At 39.1% G+C, this 19,630-nt stretch overlaps 1 protein-coding gene and 1 pseudogene across 2 annotated transcripts in view; one reads left to right on the top strand and one right to left on the bottom strand.

The window, feature by feature from the left end:
- Positions 1–19,630, bottom strand: part of BTAF1 (B-TFIID TATA-box binding protein associated factor 1) — a 100,197-nt gene that overhangs the window by 43,393 nt on the left and 37,174 nt on the right. For both annotated transcript variants that reach the window (XM_008062188.2, XM_021714540.1), the window contains 5 exons: positions 5,939–6,043; positions 4,223–4,372; positions 3,500–3,642; positions 3,026–3,200; positions 1,138–1,341 (listed from right to left, as the gene is read on the bottom strand). In XM_008062188.2, the coding sequence (XP_008060379.2) occupies positions 1,138–1,341; positions 3,026–3,200; positions 3,500–3,642; positions 4,223–4,372; positions 5,939–6,043 (777 nt within the window). The remainder of the gene's footprint in view (positions 1–1,137; positions 1,342–3,025; positions 3,201–3,499; positions 3,643–4,222; positions 4,373–5,938; positions 6,044–19,630) is intronic.
- The window catches only part of LOC110595991, a 10,292-nt pseudogene continuing 325 nt past the window's right edge, over positions 9,664–19,630 (top strand).

The following is a 19,630-nucleotide window of genomic DNA, read 5'->3' on the forward strand; positions in this document are numbered from 1 at the left end:
ACTTTGGGAAAAGGTCTGTTGATTTTTATAAAACAAAATATACACCTATCTTATGATCCAGCAATTCTGTTCCTATATATTTACCCAAGAAAAATTAAAATATATGTCCAGAAAAGACTTGTAAAAGATTGTTTATAATAGCTTTGTTCATAATAGCCAAAACTTGTAACAGCCAAGTAGGAGAATGGTTTCAACTAGTTGCAGTATTTTCATTCAATGAAATAAAAATCAGTGGTAAAAAAGAATGAATTATTGATACATATAACAATGTGAATGTCAAAAGCATGCTAAAAAAAAAATCCTTAGACTTAGAACACATTGTATGATTCCATTGATATGAAATTCTAAAATAGGCAAAAGTAATTTATGGTGAGGGGAAACTGAATAGCGGTTACTTGTGGGCAGGGAGAGACAGAGACTGGGAAATGGTGATGGTAATGTGCTATATCTTAACAGGGGTTTAAGTTTCAAAGGTATATGTATCTGTCAAAATTCATCAAATGATCCATCTAAGATCTGTGCACTTTATACATTTTACCTATAAACACAGCAAAAAATCATAAACAAATTTTGAATTTTAATTAGTTAAATACATGCTAAAGTGTACTGGAAGTTGAAACTTATTTAGAAATGCATAAAAAAATAAGATGGACTGAAGGTTGGATAGAGGGATAGATAGTTGTATATATATGTGATAAAGTAAATTTAGTAAAACGTTAACTGTAGAATCTAATAGCTCAGTATGAGAGTTCACTGCGTAATTTTCTCACTTTTTCTGTACATTTGAATATTTTCAATATAGGTTAGGAACAGAGAGAAGAAATACTCAGGAACACGTAGAAGCAGTTTTTCTATATTCTGCCAATCTTAAACAAGACTGGGATGACAAAATATAACAGTTTTTCTAATAAAGGTACATTGGTTTGTCGCAATTTGAGTTAAAAAATAATTCCTTCCCCATACTCTATTTCAAGAAAAATTGATACAATGAAATAACCTTTCTAAAGGGTAGAGATGACAGGCTAAGAAGCCACAGACAGAATCAACAAATTGGTGTGTTTTTATGGTAAACACATCATGACAAATTTCTATCTTAATTTCATGCTCTACTAAAATTAAGAAAGTCACTTTACTCACCAGGTCATGAGCTTGATCAATTGTTAAAACACTGTTGTTTACTCTGTTACCAACTTCAATATGTACATCAGCTAATGACGATATAAGTTGTTTACATTCATTCTGCATTCGTGTGAATGGAACAGCAATTTCATCATAATATAAATGTTCTGAAAGGATATCAAGTAAACGTGGCTGCACAGTTAGGGTCACAGCTTTACACTCCTAAAATAAAATAGACAACAAGTAGTCATAGCAAACATACAAACATAACTTTATAGTTACATACATTTTCACTTTCAGACTACCAAGTTCTAAATCCCTATTTATTTTGTATCTATTATCTGTTACTACCCACAACAACATAGGTGCACAGAGAAAAACAGCTCTAAAATTTGACAATCAATGACCACAGAACATCCACAGGGAACTATTATAATTTCATTTTCTACCTAATTACTCTTATCTTACACTTATTTTACAGAGAGAGATTTTAAAGTACATTACTGTAAAAAAAAAAAAAGTCAGAAAAGAACATCTAGCAGGCACTAACTAAAAATGTTACTGAAAAACTCATTATTAGGTTTCTTAATAGTTGAATTCATAGCTTCACATTCCACACTGTAGAAATGGATATATAAAAGCTACTTATCTGTCCCAAATTTAACTAACCCTTCCCACTCTCTGTGGTGGCTGCCTCCCCTAGCCAGAGGGGGAATGGCCTCAGTAGTGAGCCATGAGGGGTTCTGAAGGGGTCTGGGTGATCAGCCTGGGCTTCACAAAGTGAGTCCAGAGAAACTCTGTGAGGGTCCAGAAACCAAACTGTCAACACTTGCTGCTGAGTCTGAGTCACACAAACAGAACATCACTGTCTCTCCAGCCCGTCGAGTCCTGCCTAAAAACAGATGAGCTTTGCTTCTTTCCAGAGCAAAGTAGGGGTCTCAGCTGCAATAGAGCATGGCTCCATTACTTTTAGACACAAGTTTGACAAATTGCAAAGGGGCAGTAACAAATAACTCTCACAGCAAGTGCAGACAGTTAAATTTCCAGAATTCCAGTCAATGGAATAAACAAAACCAATAGGAAGTTTATTTGATTTACAGAAACAAGTCTTACACAAAATCACACATCTTACTAGACATTAAAGGTTAAAGAGGCTGGAAGGGAATGATTTATTTGGAAAACATAAAGATTTTGGTTTAAATGTAAAGATTTTATTCCTTCTGTGACCAAAAATTCTGCCTTTGCTGCTTCCAAAACAAATGGATTTCTGTACTCAAAGCCCCACCTTTTGTAGCTTTCAGTGATATCTGAGAGCTATAGAGAGGAGTGAATGACAAACAGGTTCTGGACTGCTACCATACATACACATTTTTAATAGGGACATTTCCTCCTTTTTTTTTTCCTGAGTTGGAGTCTCAGTCTACAGTACAGGCTAGAGTGCAGCAGCATGCTCATAGCCACTGCAGCCTCGACCTGCTGGACTCAGGTGATCCTTCTACTTCAGTCTTTCAAGTAGCTGGAACCACAGGCACGTGCCACCATGCCCGGCTAATTTTTCTTCTTTTATTGTACAGACAAGGTCTCATCAAGTTGCCCAGGCTGGTCTTGAACCCCTGGGCTCAGGCAATCCTTTAGCCTTGGCCTCCCAAAGTGCTGGGATTACTGACGTGAGCTACCATGCCTGGTCAACAGTGGGAGTTTTAAGGAAAAAAGTCTAGGGTTAAAGGTAAACGGGACAGAAATAATGTCCAATATAATTTGCAATATTTTTCTATAACTGTTGAATTATCTTCACACAGAATTTTTTTTCACTGTTCTGTTGTAAATTACAATGTAAATAATCCTAACAGTTAGCAGAAATTGGTTTACTTAATTTGTTTTTACTACTTTTGGAGCAAAATCTTACCTTTTGTAAACCAGCCCATTCACAGATTACCAAAGCTACACTAATCCTCTGTAAGGCAGATTTGGAGTTCAAATGGAAGAGTAGTAACTGGCCCAGGGATTCAGCTGGTTTAATTTCTTGGGATACTATATTTACACCTGGATCACAAATACAGCAACAGAGTGCTCCTAACAACCTAAGAGAGAGAAAAAAGAAGTTACTATAGAAAATACCTGAAGTAAAATTTACCCTACTGAAGCTGTAACTTTTCCCACAGAAGATATAACTCCTGTCTTATCTTCATAAAGAAGATATGAGTTCTATTATAAAACTTCAAAGCAACTTAAAAGTATCTACTTCTTCTTTAATTTTTTCCTATACTGTAGCTAGTATGATGAAGGGCCAGACACATCAGAGGAATCTTTTGTTGGTTAAATGACCCTTGAAGGCCAGACCTATGAATTTATGGTTACCTGACAGTTAATGCACACTCACTTGGCAGCCATCATTCTGGCCCGCATAACCACAAAGTCCCTGGTGGCTGGGTCTTCCATGATGGTGTCTGCACCTGCAATATACTCCTGAAGTACTTCTTTACTCTGGCTTTGGCCTTGACGCACCTTACCACCTGTTTTTTCCTAGAGGAAAGGGGAAGAAAAACAATAACTATCATTAAAACTTAATAGGCAACAACAAAAATACAATTTGTTATGAGCCCAGTAAAACTTCAAAATTTTAATGGATAAAAATTATTACTAGTTTAGTCAGGGTCCTAATAAAATCACAATTTCTCCTAATTTATATTAAATTAATGAAATAACACTTACAATAAAGCAACACAGAATTCCTTTTTTTTTTTTTTTGAGTTGGAGTCTCACTCTGTTGCTCAGGCTGGAGGGCAGTGGCATGCTCCTAGCCACCACAGCCTCGCCTGCTGGGCTCAATTGATCCTTCCACCTCAGCCTTCCAAGTAGCTGGAACTACAGACGCACGTCACCATGCCTGGCTTATTTTTTGATTTATTGTAGAAATGAGGTCTCGCCAAGTTGCCTAGGTTGGTCTTAAACCCATGGGCTCAGGCAATCCTCTCACTTCGGCCTCGCAAAGTGGTGGGATTATAGGTGTGAGCCTCTATGCCCAGCCTCAGATTTCTTATATAGTTACCCTATTAATAATTATGAGCTAATTTACAAATATATTACATCCCTGCAAACTTACCTTGGCTCTAGCTTTTACTTCCAGCAACATATTTAAATCAATAGGTAAATGAGAAGGCTGCATCATTAAGCAAAGCCAAGCACCCATCCATGGACAAGCAGCTGCGACCACATACTGAACTGACGCCTTGCTCAACAGTTCCATCCAAACCTACAGAGTAAAAGCAGAACATGAACATGAAATTTTTCTAATATGTGCTTAAAAACCTTAATACCTATTTTCAGAACTACTAAAAACACTTTAAAAGTAGGAAATAGCACAGAGATTAACTTAAAAATTCAATAAAAGCCGGGCTTGGTGGCTCAGTCTGTAATCCCACGCCTTTGGGAGGCTGAGGTGAGTGGACTGCCTGAGCCCGTGGGTTCAAGACCCACCTGGGCAACTTGGCAGGACCTCATTTCTACAATAAATCAAAAATTAGCCGGGTGTGGTAGTGCACGTCTGTAGTTCCAGCTACTCGGAAGGCTGAGGCGGATGGATCACCGGAGCCCAGCAGGTCAAGGCTGCGGTGGCCGGGAGTGGCCACTGCACTCCAGTCTGGGCGACAGAGTGAGATTCCAACTCAAAAAAAAAAAAAAAAAAATTCAATATAGAGGCTTATTTTGAAATACAGTACTGTTTTGTGATATGTTTATAAGTCCCTGAAATAAAGCCTTTGCCTACGTCATAAGGCTCAAGGCTAATAGTCCTATATTGAACACACACTTCAAAATATAAAAGCTCCAGATAAATATTCTCTACTAAATTTAGAGGTGGCAACATCCTGGTACAAATTAAAAACCAAATAAATCTTGATTCTTTTTTTATTTTTTTTTTGAGTTGGAGTCTCACTCCGTCGACCAGACTGGAGTGCAGTGGCTGCTCCCGGCCACCACAGCCTCGACCTGCTGGGCTCCGGCGATCCTTCTGCTTCAGCCTTCCAAGTAGCTGGAACTTCAGGCGCGCGCTACCACACCCAGCTGATTTTTTGATTTATTGTAGAGATGAGGTCTCACCAAGTTGCCCAGGCGGGTCTCGAACCTGCGGGCTCAGGCAATACACTCACCTCGGCCTCCCAAAGGCACGGGATTACAGGCTGAGCCAATGAGCCCGGCTTGATTCTTGATCTTACTCAATAAGATGCCTAGCATTTAATGGGCTTGGACCAGCACATGGAAATAATGCCACTGTTAATCCAAGGCTGTTAAGAATTCAAGACTAACTTAACTGAATGTAAAGGTACAGACAGTGCCATTTCCCCGAATAAATGCTATTAAATATATCAAATGGCTTCTTCTTTGAAGATTCCAGCACATATAACCAATCTTGCTAAGTAAGGAAAAAATTGCAAGTCTAAACTATGATAATCAGACTCTGTGTTACCAACAGATTTCAAAAGGTACTCTGCAGGATCTATTAAGCACACCAATATACAGTAAAATGAGGGCTGGAGAAAAGTATTCTTTCCTTCATTTTATTTTCTGTGTTGAGACTATCAGAAAGTGCTTAAAACTTGCCTAGTAGGTCACGTAATTAAGAGGAAGAATTAGCCAACTGAAACTTACGTATTACATCCCATAAGAAGCCTAGTGCTCTGTCCCATCTTACAGATCTCCAGGCTTTTCATATCTCTTGGATAGTTTCTCATTTCTTAAAGTGCCTGACCAACAATTATAAAATTAAAAAAAAAATCTACAAAGTTACTAGGAAGGGAACACAAATACATTCACTGTGTACCTTGTGAATGAGGTCCAGAATTTCCTGGCTGCTTTCTAAAACACAAAACTGAAAAATGTGTCGAAGCATATCAGGCAGGATAGGTATAAGCCAAGATGAAGAGTTCTAAAAAACAAAAACAGAATGAAAGCTATAGCATATAATTCTTGGATATCAGCTTACCTGAAGAATTTTAAGTTAAACATGGGTATTATTATCATGAAAAGATTGCATGGCTTTATCAAAAAGGCTCAACTGGTAACAATTTTGGCAAGATTTTGAGGCAATAAACACTACATTTATTATTCCAATGATTTGGAGAAATTGCAAACATATAATCCTGGGTAGCATAAAAAAGTGTGATTAACACTGAATTTTGCCTTAAATAAGTTGAAACCATCCTCCATATGGAACTAGCAACATGTCCTTGACTATATACACCATATATCATTCCTTTGCCAGAAACATTTGAAAAATGATCAGGTTATTGCTGCTGAGCTATGTGACCAGAGTTTAAAGCTCTATGTGCTCAACAATAATTTAAGTAATGAATTATAAGATAGCATCCAACTAGGAAAGTAAAAGTTTCTACTTGGAGTTCCTACAAAATTGAGGCAAAAGTCCACAATCAATTTTTGATCTGAGACCCTTTGAAAATCTGATAAAAGCTATACACACTTTTCTCTTAGAAAAACACACATATGTGCCTACTTAGGTATAACACTTTGCTTAATTTCGGGGGTTCAGGGATCTCCTCAAGCCTAGGTTAAGAACCTCCATCTAAGGAATTTCCCAACAATTCAAAAGCCCACCTAAATCAAGCAACCAAACAGTGTTTAACCAAGGATGTATTATATGCCCAGAATTCTTAGAATGAGGAATTCCATGCTATCTATTGTTGTTCAAATAATTACAAGCTCAGTGAACAGAATCAATCAACTGAGAAATTCTAGTAACTAACTCATAGTATCTACTTAAGGCAAAAAATACAGTGTCTGGAGGGGACTAAGAGAAATTTGAAATGTTTTCCTGAAACTCCAGAAACCCACAAGTTCTGGGAATAATGCATGTATAATTTAGAAAGCTACCTAATTTGGTAGCCAATGGAAAACTAATGACAAAGATAGGACCAGGGTTGTATGTTCTCAAGATAGTTTGAAAGAAATGCAAAATGGGCTACAAAAATCATCAGCTGAGGAGTGTACTACTTTGTTATGCCTTAACTTTTTTTTTTTTGTAATTGAAAAGGAAAGTGAAGCGGGGAAAAAGAAAAGTACTCTTTCTTTTCTTACTGGAGAGAATTAGGGACTATCTAAACAGAACAAGGAAAGCTGTAATAAGCAAATAGTTTAATATTACTCTTCCATAATCTCTTTTCATTTCTGATTCTTATATTTATCAATTGCTTCCCATACCCTCAAATCCAGCACTGGCAATCCAAGAAGTTGCTTGTAGATGCCAAAGTTATGTCTATAAAAGAAGATTTCCCCCTTATATTTATAATCAATAAATGTGATATAAACTGTAGTTGTCTTCTCAGGCTACAAACATTATTACCCTACTAAATTCTAGTTTAGAATTATTAAAAACTGGGGGAGGAAAGAATACATGGGTAGAACACAGGATTTTTAGGGACTCTTCTGTGTGATATTAAAGTTGTGGATATATGACATTATATGTTTGTCCAACCAACAGAATATACAGAATCAAGCATGAACTAATGTAAACCACGGACTTAGGTTGATAATGATGTGTCACTGTGGGTTCACTGATTGCAACAAATGTACCACTCTGGTGTGGGATGTTAATGGCAGAGGAGGCTGGGTAGAGGGCAGGGGATGAGGTATATGGAAACTCTATACTTTCCCTTCAATTTTGCTGTGAACCCAAACTGCTCTAAAAAATAAAGGCGAGGCAAATAAGCAAATGAAAAGATGGCCCACAGCATATGATGCCAGGAAAATACAAATTAAAACGAGATAACACTACACACCTATTAGAATGGCCAAAATCCAGAACACTGACATCAAATGTTGGCCAAGATGTGGAGCAACAGGAACTCTGACTCACTGCCAGTAAAAATGCAAAATGGGACAGCTACTTTGGAAGACATTTTGGAAGTTTCTTACAAAACTAAAAATACTCTTATGATCCATCAGCATTTTGGTATTTACCCAAAGGAGGCAAAAACTTAGGTTCACACAAAAATTTATACACAGATGTTTGTAGTAGTTTTATTCATTATTGCCAAAACTCAGACTTAAAACTTTCCTACAGTGAGTGAATAGATAAACAAACAGATAATGAAGTATTAATCAGCACTAAAAGGAAGTGAGCTATCAACTCATGACAAGACATGAGAAAATCTTAAATGCATATCACTAAGTGAAAGAAGCCAATCTGAAAAGGCTCCATATTGTTTGATTCCAACTATTTGAAATTATGGAAGAGTCAAACTACAGAGACAGTAAAAAGATGAGTGGTTGCCAGGGGTCAGGGGCAAAGAACAATGACCAGACAGAGCAAAGAGGATTTTCTAGAGCAGTGAAACTACTCTGTATGATACCATACTGGTAGTTTCAGGTCTTCATACATTTGTCAAAACCCACAGAATGCAGAATATCAAGAGTGACCTCAATTGTAAACTATGAACACTGGAGATGACGTGTCGAGGTACTTTCGACAATTTCAACAAAGGTATCACTCTGTTGGGGGATGTTGGTAAGGGGGATGTTAAGCAAGTATGGGGACAGGAGACATATGGGAAATCTCTGTGCCTTCTGCTCAATTTTGCTGTGAACTCAACACTGCTCTAAAGAAAATCTATTCCAATTTTTTAAAAAATAAAATAAACAAGAAAACCTCCTCAGAATACATGGGTCATCATTATCATAAGACAGTATTATGCTTGAAAAAAGTGGAGATGCCCCAATATGAGCTAGCATATAACTTAGTAGAAAACACGAAATAAGGTGTCACCAAGTGCGCTGAGGACTTGGTTTTCTGAGGGTGGGTGTCCCCGTGAACTCTAGCTATAGGTGGCTTTCCACAGAGTTCCACCTGGCTCTGCACTGCTGCCATCGCCCATGGGCGTTAATCTGAAAAAAAAAGATATCACTGTTTGATGACATGGGAGTGGAGACCAGTGACTCAAAAACAGAAGGCTAGTCCCCAAACTTCAAACTTCTGCAGGTTTAGGTGAAGGCAGCTTGCTCAAGCAAAGAGCCAAAGGACAAAGCAAGGTACAGTTCTTGTCCTAGTCACTGGCTAGGCAAGTGGCCCCTCAGATGACAGGCAAACTGTGGACACACCACTGCATGTAGCAGCTGGTGGAGGGAACCTGTTTCCAGCGAGCTTTCTGCAGGGGAAGCTGATGACTATGATCCTATGTTTCCTAACTGCTATGAGAAAGTAGTGAAGCACCCAAGAGAGGAACGACAGACAGCGAGAGCTGGAAAGACAAGCGAAGAAGAAAGGGAGAAGAGGTGTACACACACGAAGCTAGTGGGTTTTCAAGGCGACAAGATCCAGACTCGAATGAAGATTATGAGCCAGAGAGGAGGAAAAGAAGCACAGGCAGAGCTGCCATTGCCCCACCCACTTCTCTGGTAGAGACAGAGTGAGTTACCCTTCAGAGGAGGACTCAAGACCTTGATCGGTCTTCAAAAGCTACCATTTCTCCCCCAGTTTAGGAGGAACAGGACAGACTGAGATCTCCAACCCGGCCTTGCACCTTTTTCGCTAACATGGAGGGGAACGGTGGTACACAGGGCCACGGCCTGCAGGAGCAAGAGCGAGGGTTGAACACCGCCTTGTCTGTGAAGAAAACCCCCAGGCATGGCAGCAACATAATGAAGATGCTTCCAAGAAGTCAGATCCTCATCCATTACCTGAAATATTTGTGTCTTACTAAAGTGGTCTGACTAAGGAACATGGCTGGTGCAGGAGAGGCAGACAAAGACTTGGAAATTGAACCCAAGAAAGAATGCAAAAAATATGGCAAAGTTGTAAAACGTGATATTTGAAATTCCTGGTGCCCTTGATGAGGAGGTAATAGGGGTATTTTTAGAATTTGAGGGTTGAGTCAGAAATAAAAGTTGTTATTGACCCGAATGGGAGGTATTTTGGTAGGCAGATTTTAAAAGCATGTTTCTACAATTTGGACAAATTTGGGGTCTTGGATTTGACTGAATAAGTTTGATTTTAAGAGCTAGTACACGAATCATCTCTGGTGATCCTTCAATGAACTGCAGGCTGAGCAAAGAAGGAAAAAGGCCACAGCCTCCATAGCTGTGGATAATAAGACTCTTGTAAAGACTTCTAAAATATATGCTGATTAATCACTTTTTGTGTGTTTTTAACAAATATAGTACAAAAAACTTTTAAAAACACACACACACAAAATAAGACTGGGAAAACATCTATCTGTGGACCACATTCAGTCCACCTGAACAATTAGGTGAGCACTGAGAGGGAACATTTCCTTATAGACATGCTTGCAAAAAGTAACGTGGCCTTAGCTCTCTAGTGATATTATTTTAAAGGTCACACAAGATGATCTAGTCCACAAAGGGCTAGCCTGTCTCATGCAAATCAGAAAGTTGGCCTATATATTTTCATTAGTTTTTTACCTATCTTCCAGTAGACATTTATTAGGCAGGTAACCTAATGCTGGTGTTCTGTGTTTATAAGGTTTATTTAATTGGATTGGTGGGGGAGGGGAGTACAGTGAGGAATGCAGTGTTTTCAGTCCTTTAGACATGATCCACCTTGGGATTTCCCTTCCTCTAATTTTAAAAAATAGTCACTTGTCTTCCAGTATGCTACTAACTAGTAATTTACTACTCAAAAATGTACTCCCTAATATTAAGCAAAGTTTGGAAGACTTTGGTGGCTATTTAGTATTAATCTTGCACAGTGTGAACTAAAATACAGAAGAAATCCTACCCTAGACTGTTTACTTCACCAGGTTTAAATTAACTATCATCTGGACTACTATATCTCTAGTTACAGTGAAGCTGTGTTTTAAGAGGGCTTTTTCAAAACATGTCTTGGAACTGGGCTCGGTGGCTCAGCCTGTAATCCCGTGCCTTTGGGAGGCTGAGGTGAGTGGATTGCCTGAGCCCACGGGTTCGAGACCCGCCTGGGCAGCGAGACCTCATCTCTACGATAAAAAAAAAAAAAAAAAAAATCAGCCAGGCATGGTAGCGCATGCCTGTAATTCCGGCTACTCGGAAGGCTGAGGCGGAAGGACTGCTGGAGCCCAGCAGGTCGAGGCTGTGGTGGCCGGGAGCGGCCACTGCACTCCAGTCTGGGTGACAGAGTGAGACTCCAACTCAAAAAAACAAAACAAACAAAAAAAACCAAACGTGTCTTGGTTTGTGCTAAATAGTTAACATAATATTAGCAATTCATATTAATTCCAAAACACACTTTGTAGTCCTCAGCTTTTTTGCAGTTGGGATTGGATGAGGGGAGGAATTTTTGTTTGTGGTAAATACTCAGGGGTATGACGGACAGCTATTTAGTGTGTGCCAGGGCTGGGGCAGTGTCTTCTAAGCTGCTTTTTTCAGATTGATGTTCCCTCCTGGGATCTGTCTTCCAGAGACTCTCAATAAGGAGAGGTGATAACAAACAGAAATAAAGCAAATAGACATTTCATTGTACCTAAAATCACGGTAAAACCTTTAGCTATCTCTACCCCCTCATATGTTGCCCTCCCCCAGGCCATTCCTTTCGCTTCCTCTTTAGTGCCATCACACTCTCACCTGCCTCAGACTTATACATACTGTTCCCTCCTCCGACCCTTACCCTGCTTTTCACCTGGCTAAATTCTACTTATCCTTCAGGTCTCGGCTTAAATTTCACTTCTAGTAGGGTTCCCTCCCTGTCCATCACCTATCGTCTATCTAGGATCCCACAGTATCTTCTACTTCTGCTACCAGATACCACCTCATATGTTATTCTTGTTATCTGTCTTCTCCTGCCTAGTCTAGTTTCCTATTTTAAGCTCTACAGCAGGGCAAAGACTTTGGCTCTTACTTACCACTATCCAGAAAATTGCGAGCACACAGCAAGCACTTAAATATTTGAATAAATCCATTTGGCCACTGGAAAGGGTCCAAAGTCACAGAGAATATTTGGCAAAATGCAAAATTTCCCCCAGTGGTAGCTGGCTATGGTGATATTATGATACAAGAAATACAGACTTGGTCTCCAGTCCCAGTTTCTGGCATAGAACTCCTAGAACCCATGATATTTTCTTAAGTGTCAGGGGTTATTCATAATATGTCCCTTTCAAGCATGCTCACGTTTGTGCTAATAGGTAACTCTTGGTAGGCCCCTAGATAGTTTCAGAGCTTCAGAATGGGGGCTGTTTACCAGAGGAACTAACCATGCGATTAGAAGGTTGGCACATTCAGCCCTTCCCTCTCCCCCTACTTCTAGAGGTGGAGGGGCTGGAGATGAAGCTCCTCAACAGTGGCCAATAATTTAATAAATCATGACTGCAAAATAGAGCCTCTATAAAAACCCCAACTGAGAGTTTATGGGTTGGTGAATGTACAGAGGTGCTGAGACGATGGTGTGCGTAGGGAGGGGGATGGAAGCTCCAAGCACCTCTCCCGCATTCCTTGCTCTGTGCATCTCTTCCACTTGGCTATTCTTAAGCTGTGCCCTTGATAATAAACTGGTGATGTTAAATAAAGTAACTTTTTGAGTTCTGTGAGCTATTCTAGAAAATTACTGTATGTGAGAAGAGGGTCAGAGGAACTCCCAATTTACAGATGGAAGGTCAGAAGTATTGAAGGTCGAAGACTTTGCAATCGGTGGGGGCAATCTTGTGACTGAGCCCTTTAACTTGTAGGAACTGACACTTACTCCAAGTAGATAGTGTCTGAATTGAAGTAAATTGTATAACACTCAGTTTCTGTCCAGAGAGTTGGAGAACTGGCTGGTGTGAGGAAAAAACCAATACATCTGGTGTCAGAAATGTTGTGCTGTGAAAATGACTCAGCAATACATCCCAAACTGACAGAATTGGCATCTTAGGTGGAGTAAGATCTTGCCAGTCCCTGTCTTCTATGCTCCCTCTTTTATCTTCCCAGAACCATTACCACAAAATAGGCACACGTAGACAAAACCAGCAATCCGATAAACATTACCATGAATGCCTGATTCTTTCCTACAGGCAAATTCATCATCATCTCTACCAGTATTTCTTGAACTGAAGGAAAGACGATCAGGAGAGAAGCTACAACTTGGCAATGAATCTCACTGAGTTCTTTTACTCCGAAACTGTTTGCTCCAAAACTGTATTTTGATCCACAAAAGAGGAAAAGAAAATCTCCATATTTAGACAATTTATAATGCCTTGCTCTATTCATTTCTCCAACATTTACTGAAAATCAGCAAAATACTTCAACTTTGCTCTCCTTTCATACCTTTATAAAATCTGGCCAATACCCAATTATGCTAACATCCTCAAAGTTTATTCTTTTGGTTTTGTTTCTTTCTCTACTTATGTCATATGTTAAATTTTCTAACATCTTGGGCTAAAATGCCTCAGATTCCAACTCAACCTCATGTAATAACTAAACTTGCCCTTCAATCAAAAGTTAATGTATTGGTAACTGAAATTTTAAAATGACTCACAAAATGACCGTGATGAAACAGAATGAAAAGTTGACAGTAGAACAATGGCAAAATAAGAGCTACAGTCTAGAACTGTATCTGTTTAGATCATGAAGTCAAGTTCTGGCTACTGGTTATCAACACTAGTTAATCTGGATATTCCAATAGTTCATTGACAGACATACATATTAATAGATATACTTTAGCATAATTATAGTCGCTGGCTAAAGAAACAATATAGAAAGAACAAACAAATGGTAAATTCCTTCATTTTGGTTACCAAGCTGCTAGTTGAGCAAAAAAACTTATACCTTGATTGTAAGTCATTATCAAATAAAACTGTTTTGGTTTTAAGAGCTCCTATTTCATGCTCCCTAGCCTGCCAATTCTTTCATATGTTAACATCACTAAAAAAGGGATAGAGATTAAACAATTTATCTTCACAAATGACACAGTATGTCACAGGTAAGTAAAACAGAAATAAAATTTCAGAAACAACTGTATTAACTGTGGCTTATTTAAGGATATTTTAGAGATGTGTATGCCTGCACATATACTTACAATGGGACACATTTTAAGAATAAGGACATCTCCCTTATAAAATCTTCTGATTTTACAAAGCAAAACAAAACAAAAAAATTAGTCAAGATAATCAGAATAATTTCAAGGGAACAGAGGCATCAATCTTTATGAAGCAGTGATACACTGTGATACAGCCAAGTGGCCTTGCCAAATTACTCTAGAATTAGTGACAGGAATAGCTTGATAAGCCAGAAACTGAGACCAGACCACAGCTACTAGTAACTCAGAAGTGAGGTTCACTTTCTCACTTTGTATTTAAAATGACTCCATATTCAGAAGGGAGAAAGCAGTTCAGTAAACACTATTTTGTTCCCATATACAATTTAGTAAATGCTGAAAGCCAGAATTGAATCTGAAACTAAAGTGGCTACTTACTATGAACTGTGTTGCTTATGTGAGCATGGGAAAATTTCTTAGTATCTGTACATTGGTTCTATCATCTGCAAATAGGGATGGCAGTAGCCACCTCATGTAAAGGGCTTAGCACAGTTCCTAGGATAAAGTAAGCCTACAACAGCTTAGATTGTTATTATAATTAATTATCATTCTGATATCCCAAAATATAAGATCTTCAAATTGCAAGGAAAGAATCCCCAGAAGTGTTAATTATTGTTTTACAAACTGTACTATTATTTATATTTGTATAGAATTAACATTCTCAAAGTACTTTCATATACATTACCTCACTTGATCCATATAAACCTGAGAAAGAATGGATAAGGATTATCACTAGAGAGGGTTAAATAAATTTGACCAAGGTCATAAGTTAACAAATGATAGGCAAAGTTAGAATCCAGATCTTCTGTCTAGTTTAGGGATCTTTTCATTACAACATTGAAGAGGTAGCAATAGTAATAAAAAGCTCTATTTAACTGCTCTTTACACTATGACTGCTTCCATAAAAGACTGCTGACTAATTTGCGATACTAAGAAATCAAAGACATGGAAGCAGTTCAGAAACAGGAAGGCAAGTCCAAGTGAGGGTAGATTTTTATTATCACAAGTCAATCAACATTTATCCAAATTCCCTGGAGCCACATGTGCTCTAAAATTCAGAATTTTTCAAATTTTAGAAAAATGATTTGTATACAGTGTATGCTATTTAATATCCCTAACAGAGTCTCAGGCAGCACCTGAATAAATATATTAGTATTTCTGCAGCAAAATGTGTGAACAGGTGCATTATTAAGCCGGATAGATTACAGATAGCTTCTCTTGAGAATGGTTAAGTTTTGCCACCAATTAGTAGTTCTAAAAATTGGCCAGGCGTGGTGGCTCACACCTGTAATCCCAACACTTTGGGAGGCCAAGGCAAGAGGACTGGCTGAGCCCAGGAGTTCGAGATGAGCTTGGGCAACATGGCGAGATCTTGTCTCCACAGTAAATTAAAAAATTAGCCGGGCATGGTGGTGCACGCCTATAGTCTCAGTTACTTGAAAGGTTGAGGTGGGAGGATCACCTGAGCCCAGGAGGTCGAGGCTGTGGTAGTCGTGAGCCATGAGTGTGCCAGAGCACTCCAGCCTGGGTAACAAAAGTAGACTCCAACTCAAAAAAACAAAACAAAACAAATTTGATCCAATTGATAAAAGGCTCTGGATTTCAAAATTACAAGTAAAGAATCATAAAACTGCACTATAAGAATTTACATACAGCTATGAATATATCACTAAGTATCATTCAATGGTCAGAGGAATACAATAGCAGACAAAAGCATCAAGGACAGCCAGGTGTGGTGACTCACACGTGTGATGCTGGCCTTAAGGAGGTTAGAGGATTACCTGAGATAAGGGGTTCGAGACCAGCCTGAGCAACATGGGGAGACCTCATCTCTACAATAAATCATAAAATTAGCTGGGCATGGTGGTGCACACCTGTGGTTCCAGCTACTTGGAAGGCTGAGACAGAAGGATCACATGAGCTTAGCAGGTCGAAGCTGTAGTGGCCATAAGTGTGCCCTTGCACTCCAACCTGGGCGACAGAGTAGGACTCTGACTCAAAAATAAATAAATAAATAAAAATTTTAAAAAGTATTGAGGACATGCCTGGCTAATTTTTAAATTTTCTGTGTAGAGACAAGGGCTGGGTTGGTCTCAACTACCTGGGCTCAAACGATCCTCCTTCCTCAGTCTCCCAGAGTGACGGGATTACAGGTATGAGCCACTGCTCACCCCGCCCATGGTTTATTTATAGTTTCTTAAAAAGCAAATAATGTTGCAGGGATCACAAGATTAACAATAAAAATTTAAAAAGTTTTCACTGCATAATAATGACTTTATCTAAACCATGATTTAGATATAGAAAAACCACAGTGAGTTATATACAAGTTGAAACAGCTTTGTGGCACTAGAGATTTGACCTGTTTCCTGAAAGAAAAAGAAGACAAAGAGAAAGAAAGGAAGCTAAAGTTTAGGAAGTCGAGGGTGAAGATGAGGGAGCAGGGGGAGTGATGTTTCATGTGCAAAGGTACTTTGATCAAATGAACATGATTATATTGGGATATAGAAATAGACTTGAAAAAAAATTTTTTTGTTTACTCCAGGAAATATATTAAGGAAGAGTAGCTAGGGCCAAAGCCATGGTGTATGAGCCAGCAAAGATCAAAAAAAAAAAAAAAAAAAAAAATCCCTGGGCATGAAAATCAAAGTCAAAGAATATAGAGATGAACTTTTAAGAGCCAGTATCAATAATCATTGACGGGGCTAAAAACTGGAAGGGGATTTATAGCAATCTAGGGATCTTACCTACACTAAAAATTGTAAAACAAGGCAGGATGCACCAATTATAAGTCTACCAAAAGTGAAAGTCACAATTGACAGGTGAGAGGAAAAAGAACTAGAAAAAAGTAGTTTAAAAAGAACAGTTCAATTACTGACAGCAGTGACTCTTAGGTATATCAAAATTCTTAAAGTATACATATTATTATAAACACAGTATACAAATGAATAACAAATAATATTGGTGACTGATTCACCAAAAAGTGTTAATTTATGTTTAATATACTTTTGAGATAGGTTCTCACTCTGCCATCCAGGCTAGAGTGCAGTGGTACAATCACAGCTCACTGAAGCTTCAACCTCCTAGGTTCAAGCAATCCTCCCACATAGCTTGGACTACAAACATGTACAAGCACAGCTGGCTAATTCTTTATTTTTATTTTTATAGAGATAGGGTCTCACTATGTTGTCCAGGCTGGTCTTGAATTCCTGGCATTAAGCACTCCTCCTGCTTCCCAAGGTGCTGTGATTCACAGGTAAGAGCCTTAATATACTTTAAGATGAATCTGCTGTGTCAGTCATTTTAATAGCTAACTATTTTTGGTGGCAAAAAAGTATGTTTTGATTATTGGAAAAATTCATTTATATGGAATACTTTATTTTTCTTTTTTTTGAGTTGGAGTTTCACTCTGTTGCCCAGGCTGGAATGCAGTGGCACACTCACGGCCACTTCAGCATCAACCTGCTGGGCTCTGGCGATCCTTCCGCCTCAGCCTTCCAAGTAGCTGGAACTACAGGTGTGCGGTACCATGCTCAGCTAATTTTTAATTTATTGTAGAGATGAGGTCTTGCCAAGTTGCCAGGGCTGGCCTCAAACCCATGGGCTCAGGCAATCCACTCACCTTGGCCTCCCAAAGTGCTGGCATTACAGGCTGAGCCACCAAGCCCGGCCTGAATACCTTATGTTTCAATAATATAAAATAAAGTTGATTACTAAATAAATAACAGAGTCACAAAAGTAGTTCAAAGCAGCCTGCAGGTGGCTTGATCATCTAATAAGGGATAAAAGGGCTTCAAAGAATAATGTGAAACTGGCATTCAAAATACATGAACTTTTAAAATTCAGCAGTAAGAAACCAAGCAGCCCAATTTAAAGATACCTCACCGAAGCAGACAGACAAATGGCAAATAAGCATATAAAAAGATGCGCAACATGTGTATCATTAGGAAACTGAAAATTAAAACAACAATGAAACACCTATTAGAATGCCAAAAACCAAAACACTAACAAAAAATGCTGGCTAAGCTGGGCTCGGTGGCTCAGCCTGTAATTCCGCGCCTTTGGGAGGCTGAGGTGAGTGGATTGCCTGAGCCTGCGGGTTTGGGACCCGCCTGGGCAACTTGGCGAGACCTCATCTCCACAATAAATCAAAAAATTAGCCGGGCGTGGTAGTGCGCGCCTATAGTTCCAGCTACTTGGAAGGCTGAGGCAGAAGGATTGCTGGAGCCCAGCAGGTCGAGACTGCGGTGGCCAGGACTGTGCCACTGCCCTCCAGCCTGGGCGACAGAGTGAGACTTCAACTAAAAAAAAAAAAAATTATAAAAAATGCTGGCTAGAAAGTAGAGGAACAGGAATTCTTAATCATTGTTGGTGGAAATGCAAAATGGTATAGCCACTTTGGAAGACAGTTTGCCAGTTTCTTATAAAAGTTAGCATACTCTTACCATATGATCCAGCAGTTATGCTCCTTGGTATTTACCCAAGAGAGTCGAAAACTTATGCCACACAAAAACCTGCACATGAATGTTTATAGTAGCTTTATTCATAATTGCTAAAAACTGGAAGCAACCAAGATGTTCTTCAATAGGTGAATAAATAAATGAACTGTGGTATATTTGTACAATTCACTGGCATAAAGGTGTGAGCTTTCAAGCTGTTAAAAGACATGGAGGAATATTAATTTCATACTGCTAAGTGAAAGAAGCCAAGGCCGCATATAGCCAACGGTGCTCCAACTAGATAACATTCTGGAAAGGGCAAAACTAAGAGGATGGGCTGGGCGCAGTGGCTCATGCCTATAATCCCAGCACTTTGGGAGGCCGAAGTGAGAAGACTGCCTGAGTCCATGGGTTTGAGACCAGCCTGGGCAACTAGGTGAGACCTCATTTCTATAATAAATAAAAAAATTAGGCATGGTGGCGCATGCCTGTAGTCCCAGCTATTTGGAAGGCTGAGGAGGAAGGATTGCCTGAGCCTAGCAGACCAAGGCTGCAGCGGCCAAGAGCAGGCCACTGCACTCTAGCCTGGGCGACAGAGTGAGATTCCAGCTCAAAAAACAAAACAAAACTAAGAGGACAATAAAAAGATCAGTGGTTGCCAAGGGTTCAGGGAAGGACTGATAAATAGGTGGTACACAGGGGATTTCCAGGGTAGTGAAACTACTCTGTATAATACCATGATGGTGGATATGTATTATTATTATTATTGTACATCAGTCAAAACCCACAGAAACTATAATAAAGAACGAACTCTAATGTAAAGTATGGACTAAAGTTATTAATAATGCATCGATATCAGCTCATCAGTTGTGTATCACACTAAAGCAAGATGTTAACAATAGGGGAAACTATTGTAGGTGGTAGGAGGGATAAAAAGATACGTGGGAACTTTCTGTACTTTTCCCTCAATTTTTCTGGAAATCTAAAACTGCTCTTAAAAATGAAGTCTAAGCCGGGCTTGGTGGCTCAGCCTGTAATCCCACGCCTTTGGGAGGCTGAGGTGAGT

The sequence above is a fragment of the Carlito syrichta genome, unplaced genomic scaffold (assembly GCF_000164805.1).
Source record: "Carlito syrichta isolate Samal-C Ts95f unplaced genomic scaffold, Tarsius_syrichta-2.0.1 Scaffold305661, whole genome shotgun sequence".
In the NCBI taxonomy this organism is placed as follows: domain Eukaryota; kingdom Metazoa; phylum Chordata; class Mammalia; order Primates; family Tarsiidae; genus Carlito; species Carlito syrichta.